The sequence below is a fragment of the Rhinolophus hipposideros genome (assembly GCF_964194185.1).
Source record: "Rhinolophus hipposideros genome assembly, chromosome: 21".
Taxonomy (NCBI): domain Eukaryota; kingdom Metazoa; phylum Chordata; class Mammalia; order Chiroptera; family Rhinolophidae; genus Rhinolophus; species Rhinolophus hipposideros.
In genome coordinates, this window is record NC_138067.1 from 40304276 (window position 1) to 40326115 (window position 21840).

Genomic DNA, 21840 nt, shown 5'->3' on the forward strand with positions numbered 1-21840 from the left:
TGAGTCAAGCTGGCTCTGGAGCTAAGATGCTTTATGATCACAAGCCCCCAAGGTTGAAAGTCACTGGTCCACTCCACCTCCAGGCAAAACTGAGGTACAATCTCTTGATTCCAGCCCAAGGGAGTCTTTCCTGTATATACCCCCACCATTCCTCCTGTCCCAGGACCCAGGAGTGCCCATGCTTGGCTGCCTCCTCCTAACCCCAGTCACTTCCTCCCTCAGATCTAGGAATCCAGGCTTCCAGCTCCAGTTAAAATCCCAAGTATCTTTTGTCCCCCCTTCATATCCCAAAAGAACAGACACACAATGGCATGTCTACTTACTTTTTATTCACTCCTCCAAAAAGCACCACAGGCCAACCACACCCTTGATTTGCCCTTCAGGGTTCCCCATACCAAGTCCTTCCATCATTATCCAGAATGTAGGAACCTCAGCTAAGGTGATGAGATTGTCTCATTCACTCACGTTCTTTGTGCCTATTCTGCTTCTGGCCATGGCAATGCCAAGATTCATCATACATTTCTTTGAATTCTTGCCTTTGAGGGTCTTCCAGCCTGGAGGTGTCAGGTATATACATCCTGATGGCACCAGCAATCCTTCCAAAGGGAGGCTCAGTCTTTTCTTCTTGGATGCGCCCAGAGACAGATGCCTCACTAGCAACCTTGTACCTCCACAAAGCCTAAAATTCAATGCCATCAAAAGTCATGATTTAAAAGGCAACCCCTCCAAAAGTGCCGATATACAACTATTCACAGTAACACAATCAGCATTCCCCAACAGAGACACACACACAAACACAACTCGGTCTTTGCTTTCTCAGATATGATCTCTGGCATGGGGGCAGAGGGAATTTGGAGCAGAGAGCAGAGATGTCAGACAGGACCAAATCAGAGATGGTATCAAAGTGGCAGAAAAAAACAGATGGACACTCTGTGAACAAAGGCATGGAGGTGAGGCAGGAGGTGCCCAGACTAGAGTTGTCTTGGAGCTGCCCAGGGCTGAGGGCATGTAGGCAAGGGCATCCAGACTGCCGCCTGAGCTCCAAGTGTGCCAGGCTTCTTGGGAGGAGCTACATACAGTATGTTGACGTGTGAGAGAGAGAATGCATATACCTACGTACACTCTGAATTCTCACAACAACCCTGTGAGGTAGATACCATTTGCTAAGTGACTTACCCAAGGTCACCCCCAAAGTGAAGAGGATTGTCTGACCCTAGAGCTATACTAATAGAATTTCATTCCCCTAAGGCTGTGAGCTTTGAGGATAATGCCTCAAATTCAGTATAAAGCCAAATGCTTTTTTGCATCTTGGCCATCTCAACTTTGATGGGACAAATTGTGCCAAGTGGGAATTCAAACTAGAGATGGGGGAGCCATCCCTCAAGTACTTGCCCCTCAGATCAATTACCGTTGCCTTCAGTTGTCAAAGGAAATAGGATCTTGGAAGTAGTTATGGTTCTCGTCCAGCCCTTACATTTCACAGATGGGAAAACAGGCAGTGGTCCAAGTCACCCGGAGTGACAGTGGCAAAGACAAGCTTGCCTTCCAGGTTCCCTGACCTCAGACGGGTACTTCCTCTCCATTATATGCTTATTTTTCCCCCATCTCATTCCTTTCCCAGTCTTGTGGCAAGAGGCTGACAATCTACATTCCAGCCTTAGTTCTGCCACTGACTAAAGAATTAAAATAATATTTACTAAGCACCTACTGTGTGTCAAGCACGATTCTAGGTGCTGGGGGTACAGCGGAAAACAAGATGGACAAGGGGATAATAGCCAACAAACAGGTAAATAAATAGATAAATAAGGTAATTTTCTACAGTAATAACTGCTACAAAGAAAATTAACTGGCTGAAATGAATAATGGGGGGGGGTGAGCTACTTCAGTTAAAGTGGTCAGGAAAGGCCTTTCTGAGGGGGGCACTTGAGCTGAGACTTGATTGACAGAAGGAGCCAGTCACAGACATCTCGAGGCAGAGTATTCTAAGCAGAATGAACTGCAAGTGCAAATGTCCTAAGGCAGGACCCAAGGTGGCCCATTCAAGCATCGAAGGAAGATCTAGCAAGCTGGTTGGGGGATAAGCTGGGGCAGAGAATGAAAACCGGCAGGGGCCGGACCTCATAGGGCCTAGAGCCTGCCCTCTCTGGGCTTTGCTCTCCCTATTTATCATAAAAGAGGTTCTGCTGGGTGGTCTCTCAGGTTCCCCACTTCCCCGTCCCTGTTTTTGACACTAAAGAATTCTGACACGTGGCTGCTCCTCTACATGTAGGTGGCAACCTAGAACATTCCAGGCACTGTGGTTTCTGCCTTTGCCTCACTTGCAGCACATTCCCACTGGCTAGAACATCTGCCCAGCTGTTCTGTGGGTTGCTTGCTCACTGCAGCACTCTGTGTACACCAGAAGGCAGAGCCTCTTGAGGATGCCTGAGGGAACCAACACAGAAACATCTGGATTAGTACAGCAGGACAGCTGCTTCTCTAAAAAGGCAGGTGTACAAAATACCAAGGCCAGAAAGGGTTCAGGCTTGACGACAGAAGAAACCAAGGCCAAAAGAAGACAGAAACCACTAGAGAGGGGGACAGAATAATTTCCCCAGAGAGCCCTTCAAATCACTCAGCACCTATGAAATGGGGGCAGTCTTATCCTTTCTGAAAGTCACAGAGAGGGGGGCAGTTTCCAGGACCCACATTCATTAGGGATTTGCAGAAGAGACCTCCGAGGTATGGATTCTTGCCCTTCCATACCCAGAAGACCTCATTTGTGGTCTCTGACTACCCGGAACCCACCACGCCCCTCTTACCTCCTCCCTTCATTTTTGTGGGGCCATCCTCCCCACAACAGCTAGGAAAGGAGTCTGGGTCACCAGGTCCCTCCGCCCCCGATTAGCAAATATGAAATACCCCTCTACTCACCAAGAAATGCCAAAGTTTCTAGCTCTGTCACACAGCCCGTTCCCTCTAGATGCAGACCTCCCACTATGCAGGAATTAGGAACCAAGGTCCATAGCCCTCTTGGGATCCAGGAGTCTGAGGACCCATACTGTTCCTCCCCTCTCCCCCCATGATGATTCAAAGCCCACTGCTTCTTGAGGAACTGGGAGGCTGTGTGCAGGCCTATTCTCCTCAGGAAACATAGACCTATGTCTCTTTGTGGCTCAAAGTCCAAGGGTTCCAGCTCCCTGGAGTTCCCAGACCCAGTCCTCCATACTGGAATCCCTAGTATATGGAGAGCCCCTTCTCAGGAATCAGGGCTTCCTCTCCCCCTTCCCCTGGAGGACTAGACATCCAATAATAGAGCCAGTTTCTACTTCCTTGAAGACCAAGATATTCCCTCTTCTACTTCAACACCTCAACTCCCCTCAGAACACAAGTCTGGGGGTCCTGCCCAGTGATCCCCATAATGTCAGCAGTCCTGACCTCCAGATTCTATTCTCCTTCAAGACTCAGGAATCCGGGTGACTGGAAGCTACATACCCCCACCAGTGGTCAGAACCTCATCCCATTCAAACACCCAGGATTTGAAGTGGCCGGCCCGGTGCCGTTAGCTCAGAGGCTCAGGTATCCCATGCCAGAGTCTGGACCCCCAACCCCCTCACTCTAAACGGGACTTGGAGTCCTCAGCCCCTGGCGGAGCGAAGCAGCCAGGAAGCGGAGCACTCAGGTAGTCCCAACAGTGATCCCCACCCCTCACTGTGCAGGCGCATGGGGTGCCAGCACTGCCTCGGCGTCTGCCAGCATCTCGTCCAGCGCCTGCAGCAGGACACCGTGCGCTGCACGGTAACCCAGGCCGCCAGTGGCTGCTGCGCCACCCGCGGGCCACAGGAAGGAGAGCGCCCCCAGCGCTGCGCCCCCAGCAGTGCCCTCGCCTGCCCAGGCACCCAGCCTCGCCTCCACTTCAGCACGCGTTACCGGGCCCGGGAAGTGCGTCCGCTCTGCCAGCTCCCCAGGTGCCATGCCCAGCATGCGCTCACGTCGGGCCAGCGCCGCTGGTTCGAGCCCTAATGCCCTCCGCCACTCTGCCAGCTGACCGCGCAGAAGCGCCACGTCGCAGGCCCAGCCGAGCCCGGGTACTGGTGCGGCCGCTGCCGCCAGGCTGGCCAGCAGAGCCGGCCGCCACGCCCCAGCCCGCAGCGCAGCAACCTTGGTTCGGGCCGCGCTCGGAGACATTGGTGGCAGCGCCAGTAGCAGCGCCCCAGCCTGGGCGGGGGCAAGTGCGCGTCGCAGCCACTCACAGAGCCCGGGGAGTCCGCCCCGCCGCAGAGGGAACACCGGCGGCGGCGCCTCCTCCAGCACCTCCCACGTATCGTCCTCCGGGCTCCAGGTGGCCGCACGCTCGGAGTCCCCGCTGCGTGATTGCTTCGAGCCACCAACCTGCTGCAAATTCTCGATGCCTGCTTTCTCTGAACCTTCCCCACTGCCTGTTTGCTGTGATCCAGTCCCCCGTGTCTCCCTTCCCTCGCTGCATGCCTCCTCCAGCCCCCCTACGTCTGCGTTCCCTAGGCTCTCGCCCCCGCCGAGTTTCTTTGTCTTTTCCTCCTCTTCCAGAGGCTCCGTATCCTTGCCCTGGCCGTCTGTTCGCACGCAGACCAGCGGGGCATCCGGTAGCACCAAGGGCCTGACATGGGCCCAGTCCTCCTCAGTGGGGGCCCCAGGGGTAACGAGGACGACAGCGTCATAATGGGTAGGGTGGGAGACAGCAGCAGTGCCCGCGGAGCCAAGAGGTACAGTCCAGAGCACCACATTGGAGCGCTCTGGGGCTGGGTAGGGCGTGGGTTCCGCGGGCACTGAAGCAGGCACGGCCCCTGGGTCCCCAGGATCCAACCCAAGCAGCGTATTCAGCACAAGGCCCACGTCAGCCATGCCGGCCACAGCCAGGTCCAGCCGCGCGCTGCCCAGTCGCTCCAGGCTACCACGAACCCAAGACAGTGCCGCCTCCAGACCACCGGTCTCAAAGGCTTCGCGCACAGCCTCCAGCTCTGCTGCACCCAGCACCTCGAAGCCATCCTGAGCAGGTGGCAGGAGCCTACGGAGACAGGAAAGGATGGAGTCAAGGGCAAAAGGGGCTAAATGTGGGAGAACTAGGCTAGGGGGACAGGACTGGGCTATGATGACAAAGGTGGAGCTTTCTGAATAATCCCCGAGTGAGGCAAGAGCAGGAAAGAGAGGGAAGGGGTCGAATAATGCCACAGCCGATAGAAACCAGGGCTGTAAAGAAAAGGATAGGGCTTAAAGCAGGAATAGGGCGTCTTGTAGAGCTCAGGTTTCTCACAGAGCCTAAAACCAGGACCCCGCCTAAATCTTCCCGGAGACAGAGTACTTGGGGGCGAGGCTTCTCCAAGGGACCTGCAAGGTTAACAAAAAAAGGCTGTGCTGGGACCGGCAAAACACACAAAGTGGGGTTTGGAGCAAAGACAGAATCGCAACTGTATTGTGGGCTAAATGAAAGTCGAGTACTATTCACTATTCGACATCAGCAAAGTCACCAAGCACACTTTTTCCTGAGACTGGGTGTAAGAAAAGGAATAAAGGGCAGGGGAGAAGCCTCATCTACTAGTTCCTACCAAGGAGGTGTGGCTAAGGAAAAAAAAGGAGCAGTGGGGTGCCGCTGGATGAGAGGTTGCCTGGAGGAGAGGTTGCCCCTCTCCCACCCTCATTTTGACATCTATGAAATGAGGGGACTGCATAGTGTGGGAGAAAATTCAGGAGGTAGCCAGCAAGAAGGCACAGAAACAACAGGGGATTAGAAAAAGGAAGTGGGGGAGAGCACCCAGAAATAACCAGGTTCACTGAGGGTGTGGCTTTGGGCGACTGGGATCGCTTGAGACCAAGCTGACGGGGAGGGCACGGAAGACTTGACAGCGTACAAGTCTTCAGGTAAAATCTTCACGAGGGTCACTAGCTTGTGAGGGGGGGTGAGCTCTCCTTCAAACATTTGCCTGGGGGTAGTATTTGAGCCATAGGTCCTGGTGTCTCCTAGAATATTCATTAGGAAGTGGGGCTTGTGACAGAGCGCTCACAGGTGGGACCTGGATGACAAGTCCGGACGTCCAGCTGGCCTTTGGCTAGGGCCGGGCCTAGATGACAGACGAGTTAAGCACCGAGCGCTCGCTTGGGTGGAGCCTCACTGACCTCAAAACCTGCGCTGAGGGGCGGGACCGGGATGCGGGAGCAGGGCCTCCATCCAGCAGGTATCCCGTCAAGGCTAGTCCCAAACTCGCTGGGGGCGGGGCCTCGCAGACCTCAAAGATCACTTCAGGGGGGTGAGGTCTAGACTGTATAGGACCAGGTCCCCCCAACCCACACTGAAAGGCCGCGCTCACCTCTGCAACGCCTCCGCCTGGCTCCGCAATGCTCCCCGCAGGCGCTCCAGCTCCTCGCAGCTGCCGCAGTCCGTCTGCAGCACGAAGAGAGGCGCGGCTCCCAACCCCGTGCTGTCCAGCAGGGCCGCTGTCTGATCCCGGGCCTGGGCTTCATTCTGTGAATCCCCAGGACCGAGGTTCCGCACCGCCAGCAGAGGGGTCCCTCGGGCCATGGCGGCCCGCGCTGCTTCCCCCAGCGCAGGAGCCAAGGGCTCGCCGTTTCCCCCGGGGCCGGGCAGCACCAGTACCAGCACGTTAGCCTCGGCGGCCCAGGGCCCCGGCGCTGCGGGGGGGCAGCTCAGCTCGCCCAGGAAGAGGCCTGGGCCCGCAGCTCTCAGGCTGGGGACCCCGGGATCCGGCCGTCCATCGGGGATATCTACCATCTCCACATCCTTGTTGCACAGCGCTGCGATCAGCGCGGACTTTCCCGAACCCGGAGGCCCCAGGAACAAGGCGGTCACGTCACCCCGCGGCGGAGGCATAGCTGGGAAGCAAGGGGTGAGGAAGACCCAGGTCAGGAAGACCCAGCCATTTCCTTGCCTAGTCCTCCACCCTGCCCGCTTCTTCCATTCTCGGTGTCACTCCCAAGGATCTAGAAACCCGGCGCCCAGACCCTATTCCCCAGGGATCCCGAGTCCTATCCAGCCCTTTTCCTGGATGTGTTTCCCCTTCTGTTTCAAAAACTCAGAAATCCGGCCTCCAGCCTCGTCCTCCCTCAGGGACAGATTTTTTTTTTTAGTCCCCCTCGCCTCCCAAATCACCAACCGAGCAAACAGCCTTCACACGGAAGAGCGCAGTTGCCGGCAGTGGGTCAGCGACTGAGAAGCCCGCCCCTGGGTCGGGCGGACAGAGGCCGAAGAGGGTGGAGCGCCGGGATTTGGGGATGTCTAGACAGGATCCAGGCTCTAACCTTACGTCACTCCTTTTAGGTGTGTCTTGGAAGCGTGATCTCAGGGACACAGCCTTTCCCAGCGCCTGCGCAGAACGACCGAAGTGCACTCGCTCCAGAACTCCGGCTGCCGCAGGGACAAAAACAATGAGGGAGCCAGAGCGCCTGCGCGCCAGGAGCGCCCAGCACCCTTGCGCAATAAACTTCGATGTGTACGGCCCGGGGGTCTCGTAACGTCATCATAACGCACCCCAGTGCAGAGAAGGACCCCTCCCGTTATTTTTGAGGACTGGGTAGGCGTGACTTCATCATTGCCGGTTGGCAATCCGAGATTTCGGCTTCGAGCAGCTCACCAGGCGAAAGGGAGTGGAAACCACCCGGACCTTGCGACTCGGTGGGCCCTATCCCGCTTCCCTCCGGGTGGCGGCGCTGTGACAAGCTACTGACAGGCGCAACGAAAGGCAGCCCTCTGCTGTCTGGAGAAAAGCAGAGGCCTGAGCTACCAACGTGGGGAGGGCAGTGCTTTAAGCAGTGGGACACAGCGGCTGAAATCGCCCGTGGGAGGCAGGGGTTCTGGGTGGAACAAGAGTTACAGGATGTTAAAGATGTCTCCCGGGAAGAGGCGGGCTAAAGCGTGGGTACCACTACCTGTCTCAAGACAGGTGGCGGGGGGGTGGGGGTGGGGGGGTGGGGAAGGATGGTATCAAAGATCAAGGGTTCCGCGCTCTGAACTCAGGGAGCGTTTGATGTAGGTCTTAGGTCACACACAGCTGAGATGGCGCTCAGGGGAGTCACAATCTTTTGGGAGAGTTGAAGCTTCTCTAGTGAGAGCTCCATCAGGTCAGAGTTCAAGGAAGTGGTATGGGGGGGAGGGAGGAAGGGTCAAAAGCTGGCAAGGAGAGCCTCTACATTAAAGGTCATCGAATTAGCGGGCTCTCTAAGGCTGGGGACAGATGAGCGACTTCATTTGATTTACTATTTTATCATGTGTACTCCTCTCTTGACCAGAGGGGTCCTAGTCACCATGGAGGGCCCACCCCCTGAAGAGACCATGGAGCAGCAGGATTTGTCCAAGAGGAGTCCCCGCAGTACAAAAGGCGACATCTGTGAGTACAGCTGGCCAGAGGGTGGGGTGCAGGAGCTGATGCTAAAAGGATTTCTACAGTATTTCAATGTCCAAGGCGCTGCAGGCACTTGTTGGGGAGCTGCTTTACCAGAAACTGACACTCCCCATCCTTACCCATATGCTCAGATGTACCCACCCGGCTTTGTCCACCTAAATATGAATGGGATGTAGTTCAGAGGGACAAAGTGGCATCCAGAGAAGCTTGGGGTGGGAGATGTGGCACGGAAAGAGCAGAGACTACGAGAAGATCCCCAAGGTTCCAATCCCAACTCTGCCTCAGACTTTCAGTGCAACATGGGCTTTGGTTTCCCATTGTGTCAAAAGGGGTTCCACTACTCACCTCACAGGGTTGTTACGGAGATTAACAGCAGAACAGAGGAAAGCTTGAGGCTAATGAAGGTAGCCAGTTTGACATAATGGCAACAGCCTCTACTGACTGTTTGCTATGTGCTAGGCAATTATCACTCATCTCATTCAGTCTTCCTAACAGACGCTATGAAATTGGTTGTTACCACTTTCAGATGAGGGAACTGTGGCAGACAGGTTAAGTATTTAGAACAATGAGAGCCAGTGTCAATGCCCTCCAGCCAAAGACCCCCGCCCCAGGAGCACACCTGTAGTGGGACAAGTTGGGTTTATTGCTTGCTCACTGCACGGAGGAAGCACATACCACACACCATGGGGGCACTGTGGGGCATCTCAGTAATAGTTACAAAGGATGATTATAGGATTTTGGTTTGTGGTAGGTGGTTTTGCGGAGAATTCAAAGAAGGGTTTTGCTCTGGATTGGATAGTGACAGGAAGCAGGGGCAATTGAACGGTTCTTCTATCTTAAAAAATCTAGAAGGCAGAGGAACAAAACAAGGCACAAGCTGTGATTGGTAAAGCAGCAGAAGTCACTCATATATTAGCCAGGACGGAGGGTATTTAGTCATTTTTGTGGCTTGGAAAATGTTCCCATTTTGTGTTCAGATGCTATTATGGCATGGTCTTGTCTGGATTCATGTCAGTCATACAGTAGCCTTTCTGAGGATGTTCTGTGACATTGTGCATGTTCAACAGGAGCCTATCTGTGAGTGCCAGGCCGGCTCCCGGCTGTGGGGCTGCTTTTCTCTTTCTCAATAGTAAGACTTGCAAACCATCGTGTATGACTATTCTAAGCACTTTACATAAATTCATTCATTTATTCTTTACAACAACCCTATGAAGTAGATGCTGATACGGTTTAACCCCATTTTCCAGATGAGGAAACTGTTGAACCTACCTAGGAAGTAGTAGAGCCAGGACTCAATTCCAGGCAGTCTGGCTCCAGAGGCTGTGCTGTAAATAAGAGCTCTGATGGAAGGGCAGACTCCCTGGGTTCCAGTCCTGACGCCATTTCATTTCCTAGCCTCATGATTGTGGACAAGTTGCCCAACCTTTTGGAGCCTCGGCCTGATCATCCGTAAAACAGGTCCAATAATAATTTGCCTGTACCACTGTCCAGCCCTGGCATACAGCCTGGCACATAGTAAGCACTGAATGTTAATTGTTGGCATGATTCTGGGGTTTGGGAGAGGTCCTGGAGACTCCTGCTGGCCTCCCCCGACCTCTCCCCACGTCCCTCAGGCCATCTGGGGGCCCTGCAGTGCACCCGCTGCCTCATCACCTTCGCCAATTCCAAGTTCCAGGAGCGTCACATGAAGCGGGAGCACCCAGCGGACTTCGTGGCCCAGAAGCTGCAGGGGACCCTCTTCATCTGCTTCACCTGCGCCCGCTCCTTCCTCTCCTCCAAGGCCCTGATCGCCCACCAGCGCAGCCACGGTCCAGCCACCAGGCCCTCCCTGCCAGTTGCACCCACCACTGCCCAGCCCACCTTCCCCTGTCCTGACTGTGGCAAGACCTTTGGGCAGGCCGCTTCTCTAAGGCAGCACCGCCAGGCGCACAAGACCTGCGACCCTCCTGGCCCCTTTGCCTGCACTGAGTGTGGTCAGGACTTTGCCCAGGAAGCTGGGCTGCATCAACACTACATCCGGCATGCCCGGGGGGAGCTCTGAGTGCAGCCTCCGCCCTCTCCAGGGCAATGGAGGCTCTGCAGCCCGTGGGACCCACCTCTGAGATGGGACAGGCCCTTCGAGGGACTTGCTTCCCTCCCTGGAAAGGCAAAGGACTCCTGGTAAATAGGACCCAGAAGATGCTCATTTAGAATTTCAGTCTTTGGAGGACACAAAGACCTTTAGAGTAATAGGAAAATCAGACAATAGGGAGATCTTTTGTTTAAGGGAAAAAAAAATGAGCAAGAGGGAAAATTGTTATTTGTATCTCCCTCATTCCCAATTAAATAGTTTGAAATCACAAGTAGCTGCGGATTGTGTAATCACCTTTAATTCTGCCCAGATGAATGCCCTGGGCTGTAGAAGCAAACTGCCCTGGGTTTGTGCCTGAATGGGGACAGGGAAGGTGAGGTGTTGCTGGCCTGTCAGGCCACCAGGTAGGTCCCAGACGGAGCAGCTCAGGCCTCTGGAATGGGGCGGCAAAGTCGGATGCTGTACTGAGTCATGCGGGGTTGCAGTTCAAGTCCTCGTCTCCCCTACCCCTGCCAGCCTTGCCCACTCAAGCAGGGGCCATGGCACTGAATGGCCCCCAGCCTCAGATCATTTATTGCCCATTTAAATAATTTCATGTACCATTCTGGCACATTTTGTACATGGGTAGGTGAGATGGCATGAATAACAGAAACAGTATCTAAAAACAGAAAAGGTCTACATTAAGATATTTAAACAAGGAACTCGGGCTTTTTAGTAGGAATTCCCAGAGAACATAAGAAAGGCATGAGGAGTGAGGAGCTCAGGGCAGAGCTGGCCTTGCCTGTGAGGAAACTGGTCTGGAATCAAACAGAGATACCTTCTGTTTCCTGTCGTATTTGGCCAACATTGGAAGATTTCCCATTAGATCCGATTTTCAGCTCTTAAAGGCCCAACCGGGCTGCATCCCACAGGGCCAGTTTTTCTCCCTGCTGCCAGAGACAATGGCTGATGCCCTACATATAATAATCAGACTCATTTGAATCGAGGGATGTTTTTAAAGCCCACAGGTGGGATGGATGTGGTAAAGACTGGTATCTGTCTCCCAATTTCTTGTTAGGCACGTGATGGCTACAAAGATTACATTCCCCAGTCTTCCTTGCAGCTAGATATGGCCATGCCACAGTTCTGGCTAAATTTCTGGGTGGTCCTCAAGTTTTAGAAAGGGACATGCCTTCCCTCCACCTTCCTACCTGGAATGTGGACATGGTATCCGGGCATCTTGGACCACGAGAACACGTGGGATGGCAGAACAACAAAATAGCAGGAGCCTGGGTCCCTGGTTGACTTCATGGAGCAGAGCCATCATACCTGCCCTGGAACATCCACTTCCCTACTGTCATATAACAGAAATAAGCCTCTATCTTGTTTACGCCACCACTGTTTGGGTCTGTCACATGCAGCGTAATTTATAACCTAAGGCAGCAGTCTGCAAACTATGGCCAAATCCAGCTTGCCTCCTGGTTTTGCGAATAAAATTTTATCAGAACAGTCATGTTCATTCACTTATGTATTATCTATGGCTGTTTTCACACAGCACAGTAGTTTTGAGTAGTTGTAACAGAGATCTTATGGCCCACAAAGCCTAAAATAGTTACCATCTTGCCCTTTACAGTAAAACTTTGCCGACCCCTTCTCTAAGTGACAGATACACTACCTACTCTGAGCCGGGAAGCAGGAGTCCCAGCCTGGGAAACACTACCTCTAGCAGGTGTGTGTGTGTGTGTGTGTGTGTGAGTGATTTGGGGCAGGCTAGCTAGCCTGAATCTCTGATGAGGTGACTTATAGAGAAACTGGTTTGGAGTCAGTTGGCTATCATTTTTCCCCAAGATATCAATTTTGCCAAAGCCAAATATTTCCTTGGACACCTGGTGAAAACCCAGAAGTTTCATACCACCCTCTCAGCGGCTCCCCTAAACCCAAACCTAAGACTCTAACCCCAAATGCTCTCCCAAGATAGACAGCCAACTGCTCAAGTATGCCTTTGGCTTCCTATTCTCTGTACACTCTCCAGAAGTCATAGATTCCCAAGATTTAAATAGCATCACTGGTGACTCCCAAATCTTTATCTTTACCCCAGACTTCCCCCACGAGATACAGATACCTGGATGACAAATGGGAGTCGCAAACTTAAAATGGGTCATCATGACTCTTGCAGCCCCCTATCTCCACAACTGCCATCAGATTAGTAAACTGTGCACTCTACTTCTAAATTCCTGAAGAGTCTACTTCTCACCCAGCCCTATTCTCATTAATACCCCTGCTATGACTGCCCCCCATCTCTACCACAGACCACTCTGTATGTAAATCAGCTTATGTCACTCATTTGAAACCCTCCAATGGAATGCCATAAATAACACCCAAACACCTCACCCAAGCCCACAAAACCCAACAATGCTGGCCCCAGCCCACTAAGCAATCTCCACTCCCTCCTTGCTCTGTTTTCTTCACTGCACTCTAGCCATACATACCAGGCTGGCTTCTGCCTCAGGGCCTTTGCACTTGCTGTTCCTTCTGCCTGGAGTGCTCTTACCCAAAACTTTGCAAGGCCATCTCCTCAGAGAGGCCTTCCTTGCGTGCTTGGCTAAAGTAGCCCCTCCAACTCTTACCCTGATTTAATTTCTTCCCAGCACTTCAACACCTGGAATTATCAGACTTTTATTTCATTACCTGTGTCCTTATGCTGGAAACCACACTCCTGAGGACAAGTGTCATGTTTTTCTCACTGCTTCATCCAAAGCACCTAGGAGAGCGCTTTCCATGGAGGCTCAAAAAATATTCCTTGACCCTGTGTTTACCTGTGTCTCTTGGCCTCCAGCCTGCCTTAGAGAGATGGCTTCTGTTAAGTCCTGCCCATGAGAGGTATGGGCAGAGGAAGATAAGAAGGGAAAGGGCCTCACCTTGCTTTAGGCTCTGGAGGGAACCCCTCCAGCACCTTTCTATACTGTCACACAAGGCACTGTGTCCCTCCGGAGGTTTAAGCTCCAGCATTATGGCACCTCGTCACTGATCCCTACACTAGCCACACGTGGCCTGCCCTCTAGGCAGCTGTGGTTTCTCGTAATCTTGCTTCTCTTTCTGTATCCCTGTCCTAGAGGTGAAAGATTCTTGCAGACACTAATTTCTCGGTTACCTCACTTTTCCATGCTTATGCTTCCAGGCTTCAAACACCTGTGTGACCAGTTCCCTCTATTATCTCAGCTCTTTGGAATTCCTCGTTCCGTTTCCATATCCTGACTGGGTCCTGACTGAATGACCCCACTGGCAGCAGGCCGGGACTCCTGATTACCCATCTCTCCTGATCCTTAAGAATTGTTGCTGATGAATGGATAATTCTGTACAGCTGTGCTTAGCAAGCAAGCCTTGTCTTAGGGCAGAAGGGGGCTTAAGCATGCTGTCCCAAGAAACCAAATCCATCTGTACTGTTCCAATGAGCTCTGCATTTCTGCTCTGACGATTCTGAGATTCAGAGATGCTCTGCTATAATGCGTATTAAAGTATCAGTTCAAAGAGTCGATTAATGTCAGGGTCTGAGCTTCTAGGATGAAAAGTGTGGGTTTCGAAAGATGCTTTGGTCTAAGATACTGTAATGGATGTCAAATGCAAATGCTTTTTGGGGTCAAGCAGGTACCATCAATCACTGAAGCAGGCAGGTGTGGAGGTCCAGATGCCTGACAGTGGGGCCTGGGCACACAGCAGGGAATACCCCATTAGCATGAGGTGACCCCAGCTCAGCTGCAGCAAACTACTGCCCCATGGGATTATGGGTTCAGTCATCTAGAGCTCACTATTTTGCAAGAGAAGCCAGAAACCCCATTTCTATGTGAAATCTGCCCATTTTAAATGTTGGTAACTAACATGATTGAAAAATCTCAGTAACTGTGGAGACCAAATACATTTCTGCAAATCAGATAGTGGCTCCAGACAGCCACTGCCATTTCTGGTGTGTGGCTTAATGACTAAGAATGTGTGGAATCAAACCTGGGCTCTGCTAGTTACTAGCTGTGACTTTCAGAAGATAACTCAATGTCTATATACCCTAGGTGTAGCAGCTGTAAAATGGTCATGATAGCAGCCCCCATGCCTCTAAGGATTATGACAATGACTCAGACTCAGAGAGAAAGCCTAAGTCGGTGTAATGGTTTACATGGCCTGGCCCTCTGCCCCTCTCTGACCTTGCCCTCCCACCAGTCTTCAGCCTGCCTTCCTCAGCAACAGCCTTGAGGCCCCATGTGCTCTACCACAAACATCCCAAGCAGACGCCAACCTCAGGGCCTTTGCACTTGCTATTCCCGCAGTCTGTCAGTCATATGGCTCAATTCCTCCTCTTTATGGTTCTGCTTTGATGAGAAGGCTCAGTGAGGCCTTCCTGACCACCCTAACTGCATCACACATACACAAGCCTCCCCATCCTCCTTCCCTTTCCTCCACAGCACGTATTACCTTCTAACAGTCTATACATTTTGTGTTTCACTTAAATATCTAGTGTCTGTCTTCCCCATCCACAAAGGCAGTGATCTTTATCAGGTACACTGCTCTATTCCAAGCTCCCCAAGTAGTGGCTGCCTCTCGCAGATGCTCAATAAATCACTGTTGAATAAATGAGTAAATAAATAAGTCCCTACCTCATAAGGTTCCAAGGCGATTGTCCATATAAAGCTCTTAGCCCAGGGCCTGGTCCGCTGTGAGCGCTGACTTAATGATGGTCATTACGGTAATTCAGGTTCTATTCTTGAAGGTTCTTAGTTGCCAAGCTTCTATGAGTTAACACATGTAAAGCGCCTTAGAATAGGGCTTGGCACACAGTAAATGCTCAGTAAATGGTAACTATCATTATAATTAGGCTTCTATTTTCAAAGCAGTTTCGGTGCCAAGCTTCTGTAAATTAGTACTTCCCGTCTCAGAGCAAGAGCCAAAGTTTGGACAAGGCTGTAAGAAGCTGGCCCTCTGCTCCCCTCCGGCCTCATCCCTCAAGCTCCGCCCTCCCTCCCTCTGCTCCAGCCACTCTGGCCTTCCTGATACGGGCAGGCTCCTGCCTCCTCCCACCCAGAACTTTCTTCCCACAGATGTGCAAAACTCCTTCCTTCCCTCCTTCAGGTCTGTCACCTCCTTAGGGAGGACTACACTATTAAAAATATGTAACCCCCTTCCAGAACTCTTCTCCCTTCTCTGCTTTATTTTTCTCCACAGCAGTTACCACTATCCAGCATATGCTACTTCTCTCACTTGTTTACTGTCTGTCCCCACCAGTGTTTCCTTCCCCACTCCGTGTAAGCTCCATAAGGACAAGGGTGTATTCACGGGTGTATTCTCCATGCTTAGCACACACAGCAGGCACTCAAAAGATGTCTGTTAAATGAATTCGTGGATCACAGGCCTTACCTCACAGAGTTATGCTAAGGACCTGATGATCTCATGCAAATAAAATGCAGAACTCTGTCAGTGCTGGGAAAATGGCAGCTGTGATTATGATGAAGGTTCTATTTTTGTAAGTTCCTAGATGCACAACTTGGATGAGTCAACATATATAAAGCTCTCAGAGTGGCACTTGGCCCCCAGGAAGCGCTCATGAAGCATAGCTATGATTATAATGAAAGTCCTCTTTGTGAAGGTTCTTAGGCGAAGTGGCAGAGAACACGCGCTATCCTCCAAAAGCTGTTTTCTGCGTTCTGGGCAGTTGGCTAGACTGCCTTTCCCAGACTCCCTTGCAGTGAGCTGTGGCCATGTGACTAATTTCTTGGCAAAGGAACATAAATGAAAGCAGTATGTACCACTCCTGGGCTGGTGCCTATGAGAAAATATGTGTCTCTCCAGGCTCCCAGACCATGGCCACCCGTCGTCATCACGTCAATGACAACGGGCTTAAGGGATGGTCTGGGCCCCCAAGTCACCATTTGGAGAAGGGTTGCCTGCCTACCTGAAACACCCACCCTGCACTATTATGTGAGCAAAACAAAATTCTGTTGTGTTTGAGTCTGTACATCATGGGGACCTTGTTCAAACCACATTGAACATAAACACTTAGTAAATATTATCAACGATCCTAAAGTTCTCCCAAGAAGAAGCCCGGGTGTGGGGGGGTATAAATGCCCCCACACACTGGAGTGTACACACACACACACACACACACACACACACACACACACACACTCCCCAAACACACGGGACTGACACACACAGAATTTGGCGTTTATTCTGGCCGTCACACATCTACTGCTAAGACAACACAGATCGGCGGTACCCGTCCCCCATGACCACTCCAATCTCCTCAGCCCCTTCCTCCCAGCCCACCCCTTCTGCGAAGCTCCCTTTTTTGGGGGGGGGCTCTGCCTACACCTCACCCCGGGCATGCAGCATGAAGTGCCCATGCAACTCCCCAAGGTTGTCGAAGGAATCCTCACACTCCGTGCAGTGATAGGTCCCCTCTTCGTCCTCGTCCTCCTCATCCTCCCTCCCAGCAGGGCGGCCCTCCCCAGCCCGAGGCGGCTCCTCCTCTTCCTCCCCGAGGACCCTGCCTTCGGGGGCTGGCGCTTCCTGGGGGGCTGTAGCAGGGCAGCAGAGCCGGCAGGGTGGGGTGCCTGGAGGGGCCTCCCCAAGAGGTGAGCGGCCACAGAGCTGGCAGGGCTGAGCTGGGGGGCCCGGGGCCTGAGCTGCACGGGGGGCCCGGCGGGAAGGGCCACCCCGGCCCCCGCCCAGGCGCTGCTTCACCTTGTAGCCAGGGTCATATTCGGGGTCGTCAGTGGTCTCCTCTTCCTCCTCCTCCTCATCTTCTTCCTCTTCGGAGTCCGGCTCTGAGAGTGTGTATTCGGAGTCAGAGGAATGCTCGGGACCTGTAGGGAGACAGTTGGGGAAAGACACAGGCATCAGAGGACAGAGGGCTGTGCCCTCCCTGGGCCCCATTCAGACTTGCACTGTATAGAGAGGGGTAGCCTGGGCACAATCATGCTCTTCCCCACAGACGCTCCCCATCGCACAGAACAGGGCTCGGCACACAGTAGGTGCTCAAGCAAATGAATGTCTTGTAAGAACTACATCTTTTTTTTTTCAATCGAAGACTTTTTTATACAAAGCTGACATTGTTTCTGCTGTAAGGTAGTTAGCTTACATGATTCATTCATGGAAGTTCGCTTAGTCCCACTTAATGAAGCCTATATCCTTCGCGTACTGACGGAAACACTGGCGACACAAATTGAGGCCGTATTTCTGGATCAGACGTGCCGGTTTGAGCAGACGCGGCAAGAATGAGAACCCTGACCAAATTTTCTTGGATGGCTCCAGTAGAGCTGCTGGTGACCCATCTTACTCCCTTGGGCGCAACGAGGTAAAAGGGCAAGAACTACATCTTAAGGGGTTACTAAGGACAAAATAGGATTAAAAGGAAGAATAGCAAAAACAGTAACAGTCCCAGCAGCATCAATTGCTATTGGAAGAGGCCTATTCTTTTTTTTTTTTTTTTTTAAGATTTCATTGGGGAAGGGGAACAGGGCTGTACTGGGGAACAGTGTGTACTTCCAGGACTTTTTTTCCAAGTCAAGTTGTTGTCCTTTCAGTCTTAGTTGTGGAGGGCGCAGCTCAGCTCCAGTTGCCATTGCTAGTTGCAGGGAGCAGAGCCCACCATCCCTTGCAGGAGCCGAGGAGTTGAACTGGCAACCTTGTGGTTGAGAGCCCACTGGCCCATGTGGGAATCGAACTGGCAGCCTTCGGAGTTAGGAGCACGGAGCTCTAACCACCTGAGCCACCGGGCCGGCCCAAGAGGCTTATTCTTGTGTATTAACTCACCTAATCCTTATAGCAACCCTGTAAGGGAGGTATTGCTATTATCCCTACGTGACAAATGGGGAAACTGAGGCACAGAGTAGTGAGGCCTCCAGTCACACAGCTCTAACAGGGAAAGCTAAATATGGGTGATGGCCTACATTGGATCATTTTAGGGAGGCAAACATTTGAACAGGTAGTTCAGCAAATTAAAACACAGTATCTATGTACTTTGATACACTCATATATGTGGTTTTACATAACAGTCATGTTCCGCTTCCGGGATGCTCAGCGACCTGGGGCTCCCCTGGCGCCCTCGTCTCGAGCCCTCATCCTGGGAAGCTCAGCAGGGCAGGGCCACCCCATGGGCGGAGGAGAGGGCTACCGTCCAGGGGCCGCCAAGCCGTGGGTCGGGACCAGCGAGCGCAGGGCCAGGGTCCGGGAGTACGCGAGGTGACCAGCCAGCGTTGGCCCAGGGACTGCGGCTGCGGCCGGGGGTCGGGGCTGTTATCAGCATGTGTGCGTGCGTGTGCGGGGGTGGGGGAGCCGTGTGCGTGAGGGGTCGCCGGAGGGGGGCCAGAGGGTCAGAGCAGGGGAAGGAAGCCTGGGTCGCAGGCTCGCCGGGGCGGGAGCGGATCCGCGGTAGGCACGTGTGCAGGGACGCCCGTCTGCCCGCCAGACCCCGGGTTGCGGAGGTGTAGCTGGCTGCGCACTGGAGGTTGGGCGGAACGCCTGCGCCTGGGAGAGGAGATGTTAGGCAGTTTTGTGGTTGTGAGATGTTGTAGTTGTGCAAACACCACAGAATGCACTTACACAAACCTAGATAGTCTAGCCTACTACACACCTACGCTGTTGCTCTGTGTGTGGGGAGGAAAAATAATTTGCCCTCTACCCTTCTGGGTTCTTGGCTGAGACATCCCTACAATAAAAGACAAACAGAAGAAAAAAGTCTAATGACATGTATACCTCCTATGTACCTGGGACAGACCCAGAACGCTGAGTAATTCCCCCAAAAGGCTGAAGCCCCCACCTTAAATTCCATCTCCAGTTGAAGACAAAGATGTTGCGCGGGAGGTGACCAGGAAAACCACAATAACCAGGGGCAAGGTTGTATGCAGATTTAAATCCTTGTCTTTTGCATGTATAAGAGTTTTCTAAAGATAAAGTCATTTCCATCTTCCAGGTAAGTGAGAGAAATCCCTTACAAATGGAGATTTCCCTTACAAATGTAAATGTCTTTTAAAGGGTAACTTCTTAGTTTTCAGAGCTCCTCCCAAGTCTGCCTTTCCTTGAAAATAACCAGCCTAAAATAATCCTTATACCTAACAGCCCTCCAGTTGACCCTTGAACAATGCAGGGTGTGTGTGGGGGGTGAGGGGGTGGTTAGGGGCCCGGATCACCAACACAGTAGAAAATCCGAATGTAACATAAGTCGCCCACATGCAGACTCACAACCACCAGTTGACCCTCTAACACCGAGGGTCAACTGAAAAATCCTAGCACGAGTGGGCCTGCGCAGTTCAAACCTTGTGTTGTTCAAGGGTTAAAAGTATTTTGGGGTGACAAATTCTGTTCCCCTATGGCTCCCAGGCTACAACCTGTACAGCAGATTACTGTAGTGACTACTGTAGGCACCAGAACACAATGGTATTTGTGTAACGTATTAGGCTACAACATTAAGATGGATATGATGTCATTAGGCAACAGGAATTTTTTCAGCTCCAGTATAGTCTTACGGGACCACCGTCATACATATGGTCACCAAAACGTCATTATGTGGCACATGACTGTATATATAAATATCTAGCGAAGTGAATTAAAATAGTTATAGGTATAGATATATTACTGTGATTTCATAGGGATGAAGGACATGCCTAGGACAAACTTAGGTTAAAAAACGGAAAAACATGTAAAGTCCATGCACAGGAAAGGGTGATATCAGCAGTTGCTATGGGGGGTGTGCTCACAAACACTGGTCTGGGAGGGGGGAGTCTCCACTTTGGCAGCAGTGCAGGAAATTGTGGCTTTTTTCGGTGCAGTGGCAGGAGCCTGCCAAAAGCACCTCCTAGGACTGCAGCAGCCTTGCCCTGCATCCATCAGCCCCCCTTCCTCAGTTTCCTCTGGCAGCTCTCACTCAGGATCCTGTTACACCTGAGCCAGCCAAACTGGGCTCCTGTGCCTCCACACCCCAGGCGTGCACCTGCCTCAGGGCCTTGCCACCCTTTCTGGAGGTGGACTAAGGCTTGCTCCTGCCCCTCCGCCACATCTCTGCTCAAATGTCACCTTCTCAGGGCCACCCTGGTCATGCTGTCTAACCAGCAATCCCTCCCCAGCACTCCCTATAGCCCTAACTTTGCTTTATTTTTCTCCTCTACTTATTTTACACAACATCTGCTTGTGTGTTTACTGCCCGTCCCAAAAAGCAGAGACTGTGCCTGGTTCATTGCTTGGGTGGCCCCGAGGTCCTCATCTCCCTCGTCCAGGCCGTTGCCTCCGCTCTCCTCTAGCCTAGGGTGACCTTTCCTTCACTACCAGCAAACTCCTGCTCTTCTTTAAGGTCCCGGCTCACAAGTCACCTCCTCTTTGAGGTCCTCCGACTCCCCAGGTGGTCAGTGTCTCCTCTGGGTCCCCTAACAACCTGACCATCTGAGCAGTGAATGTCTGGGTCTAGAGATTAGAGACTCCTGGGAAGGCAGGACCTGGCTGCCAGTCTTCGTGTCCCTAGCAATGCTGAGCCCGAGTCAGCATGAGGACCCATTTGCTAAATATCTGCAAACCACAGAGGAAACATCTCTGGCCTTGGGATGGGGCCCCACCCCTCTTTATCCTCCCACCTCTGACTTCACACCACCTACCCTCCAGGGCCTTCAGTGCCCACTATGACTTCATGCAGTTGGTCTGTGAAAGGCACTCAGGTTGTCCTCCATGGCTAGCTACCAGGTCTTTCATGTCCCCCGTGGCTTCCAGGACCACAAGTCCTTTTGCGCCTACCATGTCTTCTCCACCTACAAGATCCTCAAAGCCCAGCGTGTCTCCAGCGTCCACTGGACCCTCGATGCCCACAGCATCTCCCAAGCCTCATGCCTCCGTGAAGACCACTAAATCCGCAAGGCCCACCAAGCCATCGACAGCATCCAACTTAGTCAGGAGCCCCAGCAGTTCCAAGTCTACCAAATGGGCAAGTACAAAGACAGCCCCTTCTAAGCAGCCCAGCAGCCGGTCCCAAGGCCGCAGCAGGGCGAGAACACCTAGCAAGGCCAGCACCGATACCAGGGCCAGCACTGATACCAGGGCCAGCAAAGCCAGCAAGGCTGGCAGGGTAAGACACTACCAGCAGAAGGGCACACACAGCCGGGGAAGAACTCCCAGTAGGAAGAGACCTCAGGGTGCAAAACGAGGTATGCCCAGCAGGGAAAGAACTCCTACTTCCCAGCAAAAACAGAGTGGGGGGAAGAGTTACAGCCAGCCTAGAACCAACAACCAGGAAAGGAGTGAGAGCCAGCCTAGGAATAAGAGCAGAGAGAAGAGTTATAGCCCCCCAGGAGCCTCGGGTATGGGGAAGAGTTTCAGGCTGGCTGTAACCCCCGGTAGAGCAAAGAGTTACAGCCCCACCAGAATTCTCTTCAAGGAAATAGGTTACAGCCAGTC

The 21840-nt window shown here is 52.5% G+C and overlaps 4 protein-coding genes and 1 pseudogene across 9 annotated transcripts in view; 2 read left to right on the forward strand and 3 right to left on the reverse strand.

Annotated features, from left to right (window-relative positions):
* Nucleotides 1–309: 309 nt before the first annotated feature.
* Nucleotides 310–7401, reverse strand: IRGQ (immunity related GTPase Q). 2 transcript variants are annotated; one of them, XM_081032429.1, is made up of 3 exons: nt 7270–7401; nt 6321–6843; nt 310–5023 (listed from the first exon to the last, which is right to left on the reverse strand). In XM_081032429.1, exons 2-3 carry the CDS (start codon nt 6839–6841, stop codon nt 3688–3690), a joined length of 1857 nt encoding a protein of 618 aa, XP_080888555.1. In that variant the 5' UTR covers nt 6842–6843; nt 7270–7401; the 3' UTR covers nt 310–3687. The 2 variants fall into 2 exon arrangements, with proteins under 2 accessions (XP_080888555.1, XP_080888554.1); XM_081032428.1 differs by having other exon boundaries at nt 7125–7282.
* On the reverse strand, nt 7288–17417 carry ZNF428 (zinc finger protein 428). Of its 2 annotated transcripts, XR_013992195.1 has the most exons (3): nt 16779–17417; nt 15063–15194; nt 7288–7375 (listed from the first exon to the last, which is right to left on the reverse strand). XR_013992195.1 is itself a non-coding variant. In XM_081032430.1 (2 exons), the coding sequence occupies exons 1-2, from the start codon at nt 17335–17337 to the stop codon at nt 15157–15159; spliced, it is 597 nt and encodes a 198-aa protein (XP_080888556.1). In that variant the 5' UTR covers nt 17338–17417; the 3' UTR covers nt 15017–15156. The 2 variants fall into 2 exon arrangements, 1 of the variants encoding a protein (XP_080888556.1); XM_081032430.1 differs by lacking the exon at nt 7288–7375 and having other exon boundaries at nt 15017–15194.
* ZNF576 (zinc finger protein 576) lies at nt 7378–11929 on the forward strand. Of its 3 annotated transcripts, none has more exons than XM_081032432.1 (3): nt 7378–7541; nt 8257–8354; nt 9983–11929. In XM_081032432.1, exons 2-3 carry the CDS (start codon nt 8273–8275, stop codon nt 10408–10410), a joined length of 510 nt encoding a protein of 169 aa, XP_080888558.1. In that variant the 5' UTR covers nt 7378–7541; nt 8257–8272; the 3' UTR covers nt 10411–11929. The 3 variants fall into 3 exon arrangements, with proteins under 3 accessions (XP_080888558.1, XP_080888559.1, XP_080888557.1); XM_081032433.1 differs by lacking the exon at nt 7378–7541 and adding an exon at nt 7553–7642 and having other exon boundaries at nt 9983–11918; XM_081032431.1 differs by lacking the exon at nt 7378–7541 and adding an exon at nt 7716–7882 and having other exon boundaries at nt 9983–11924.
* A 55-nt stretch (nt 17418–17472) lies between the features above and the next one.
* On the reverse strand, nt 17473–17849 carry LOC308490348 (small ribosomal subunit protein uS14-like; annotated as a pseudogene). Its single transcript has one exon. The product of its transcript is annotated as a small ribosomal subunit protein uS14-like (transcript).
* Nucleotides 17850–21139: 3290 nt separating this feature from the next.
* Nucleotides 21140–21840, forward strand: part of SRRM5 (serine/arginine repetitive matrix 5) — a gene marked incomplete at both ends in the record, with an annotated part of 3509 nt that continues 2808 nt past the window's right edge. Inside the window, one exon of the mRNA XM_081031514.1 lies at nt 21140–21837. Within this exon, the coding sequence (XP_080887640.1) occupies nt 21140–21837 (698 nt within the window). The remainder of the gene's footprint in view (nt 21838–21840) is intronic.

What these genes read in the sequence shown, in the direction of transcription:
- ZNF576 (XM_081032431.1), top strand. Translation starts at nt 7,845, where the DNA reads ATGTTAAAGATGTCTCCCGGGAAGAGGCGGGCTAAAGC. An exon ending in GGGAAGAGGCGGGCTAAAGC is followed by an intron (nt 7,883 to 8,256) that starts GTGGGTACCACT and finishes TCTCTTGACCAG; the next exon opens with AGGGGTCCTAGTCACCATGG. An exon ending in CAGTACAAAAGGCGACATCT is followed by an intron (nt 8,355 to 9,982) that starts GTGAGTACAGCT and finishes CACGTCCCTCAG; the next exon opens with GCCATCTGGGGGCCCTGCAG.
- ZNF428 (XM_081032430.1), bottom strand. Translation starts at nt 17,337, where the DNA reads ATGGGGCCCAGGGAGGGCACAGCCCTCTGTCCTCTGATGCCTGTGTCT. An exon ending in CTTCATGCTGCATGCCCGGG is followed by an intron (nt 15,195 to 16,778) that starts GTGAGGTGTAGG and finishes GTTAACTCATAG; the next exon opens with AAGCTTGGCAACTAAGAACC.
- IRGQ (XM_081032429.1), bottom strand. Translation starts at nt 6,841, where the DNA reads ATGCCTCCGCCGCGGGGTGACGTGACCGCCTTGTTCCTGGGGCCTCCG. An exon ending in CAGGCGGAGGCGTTGCAGAG is followed by an intron (nt 5,024 to 6,320) that starts GTGAGCGCGGCC and finishes CTGTCTCCGTAG; the next exon opens with GCTCCTGCCACCTGCTCAGG.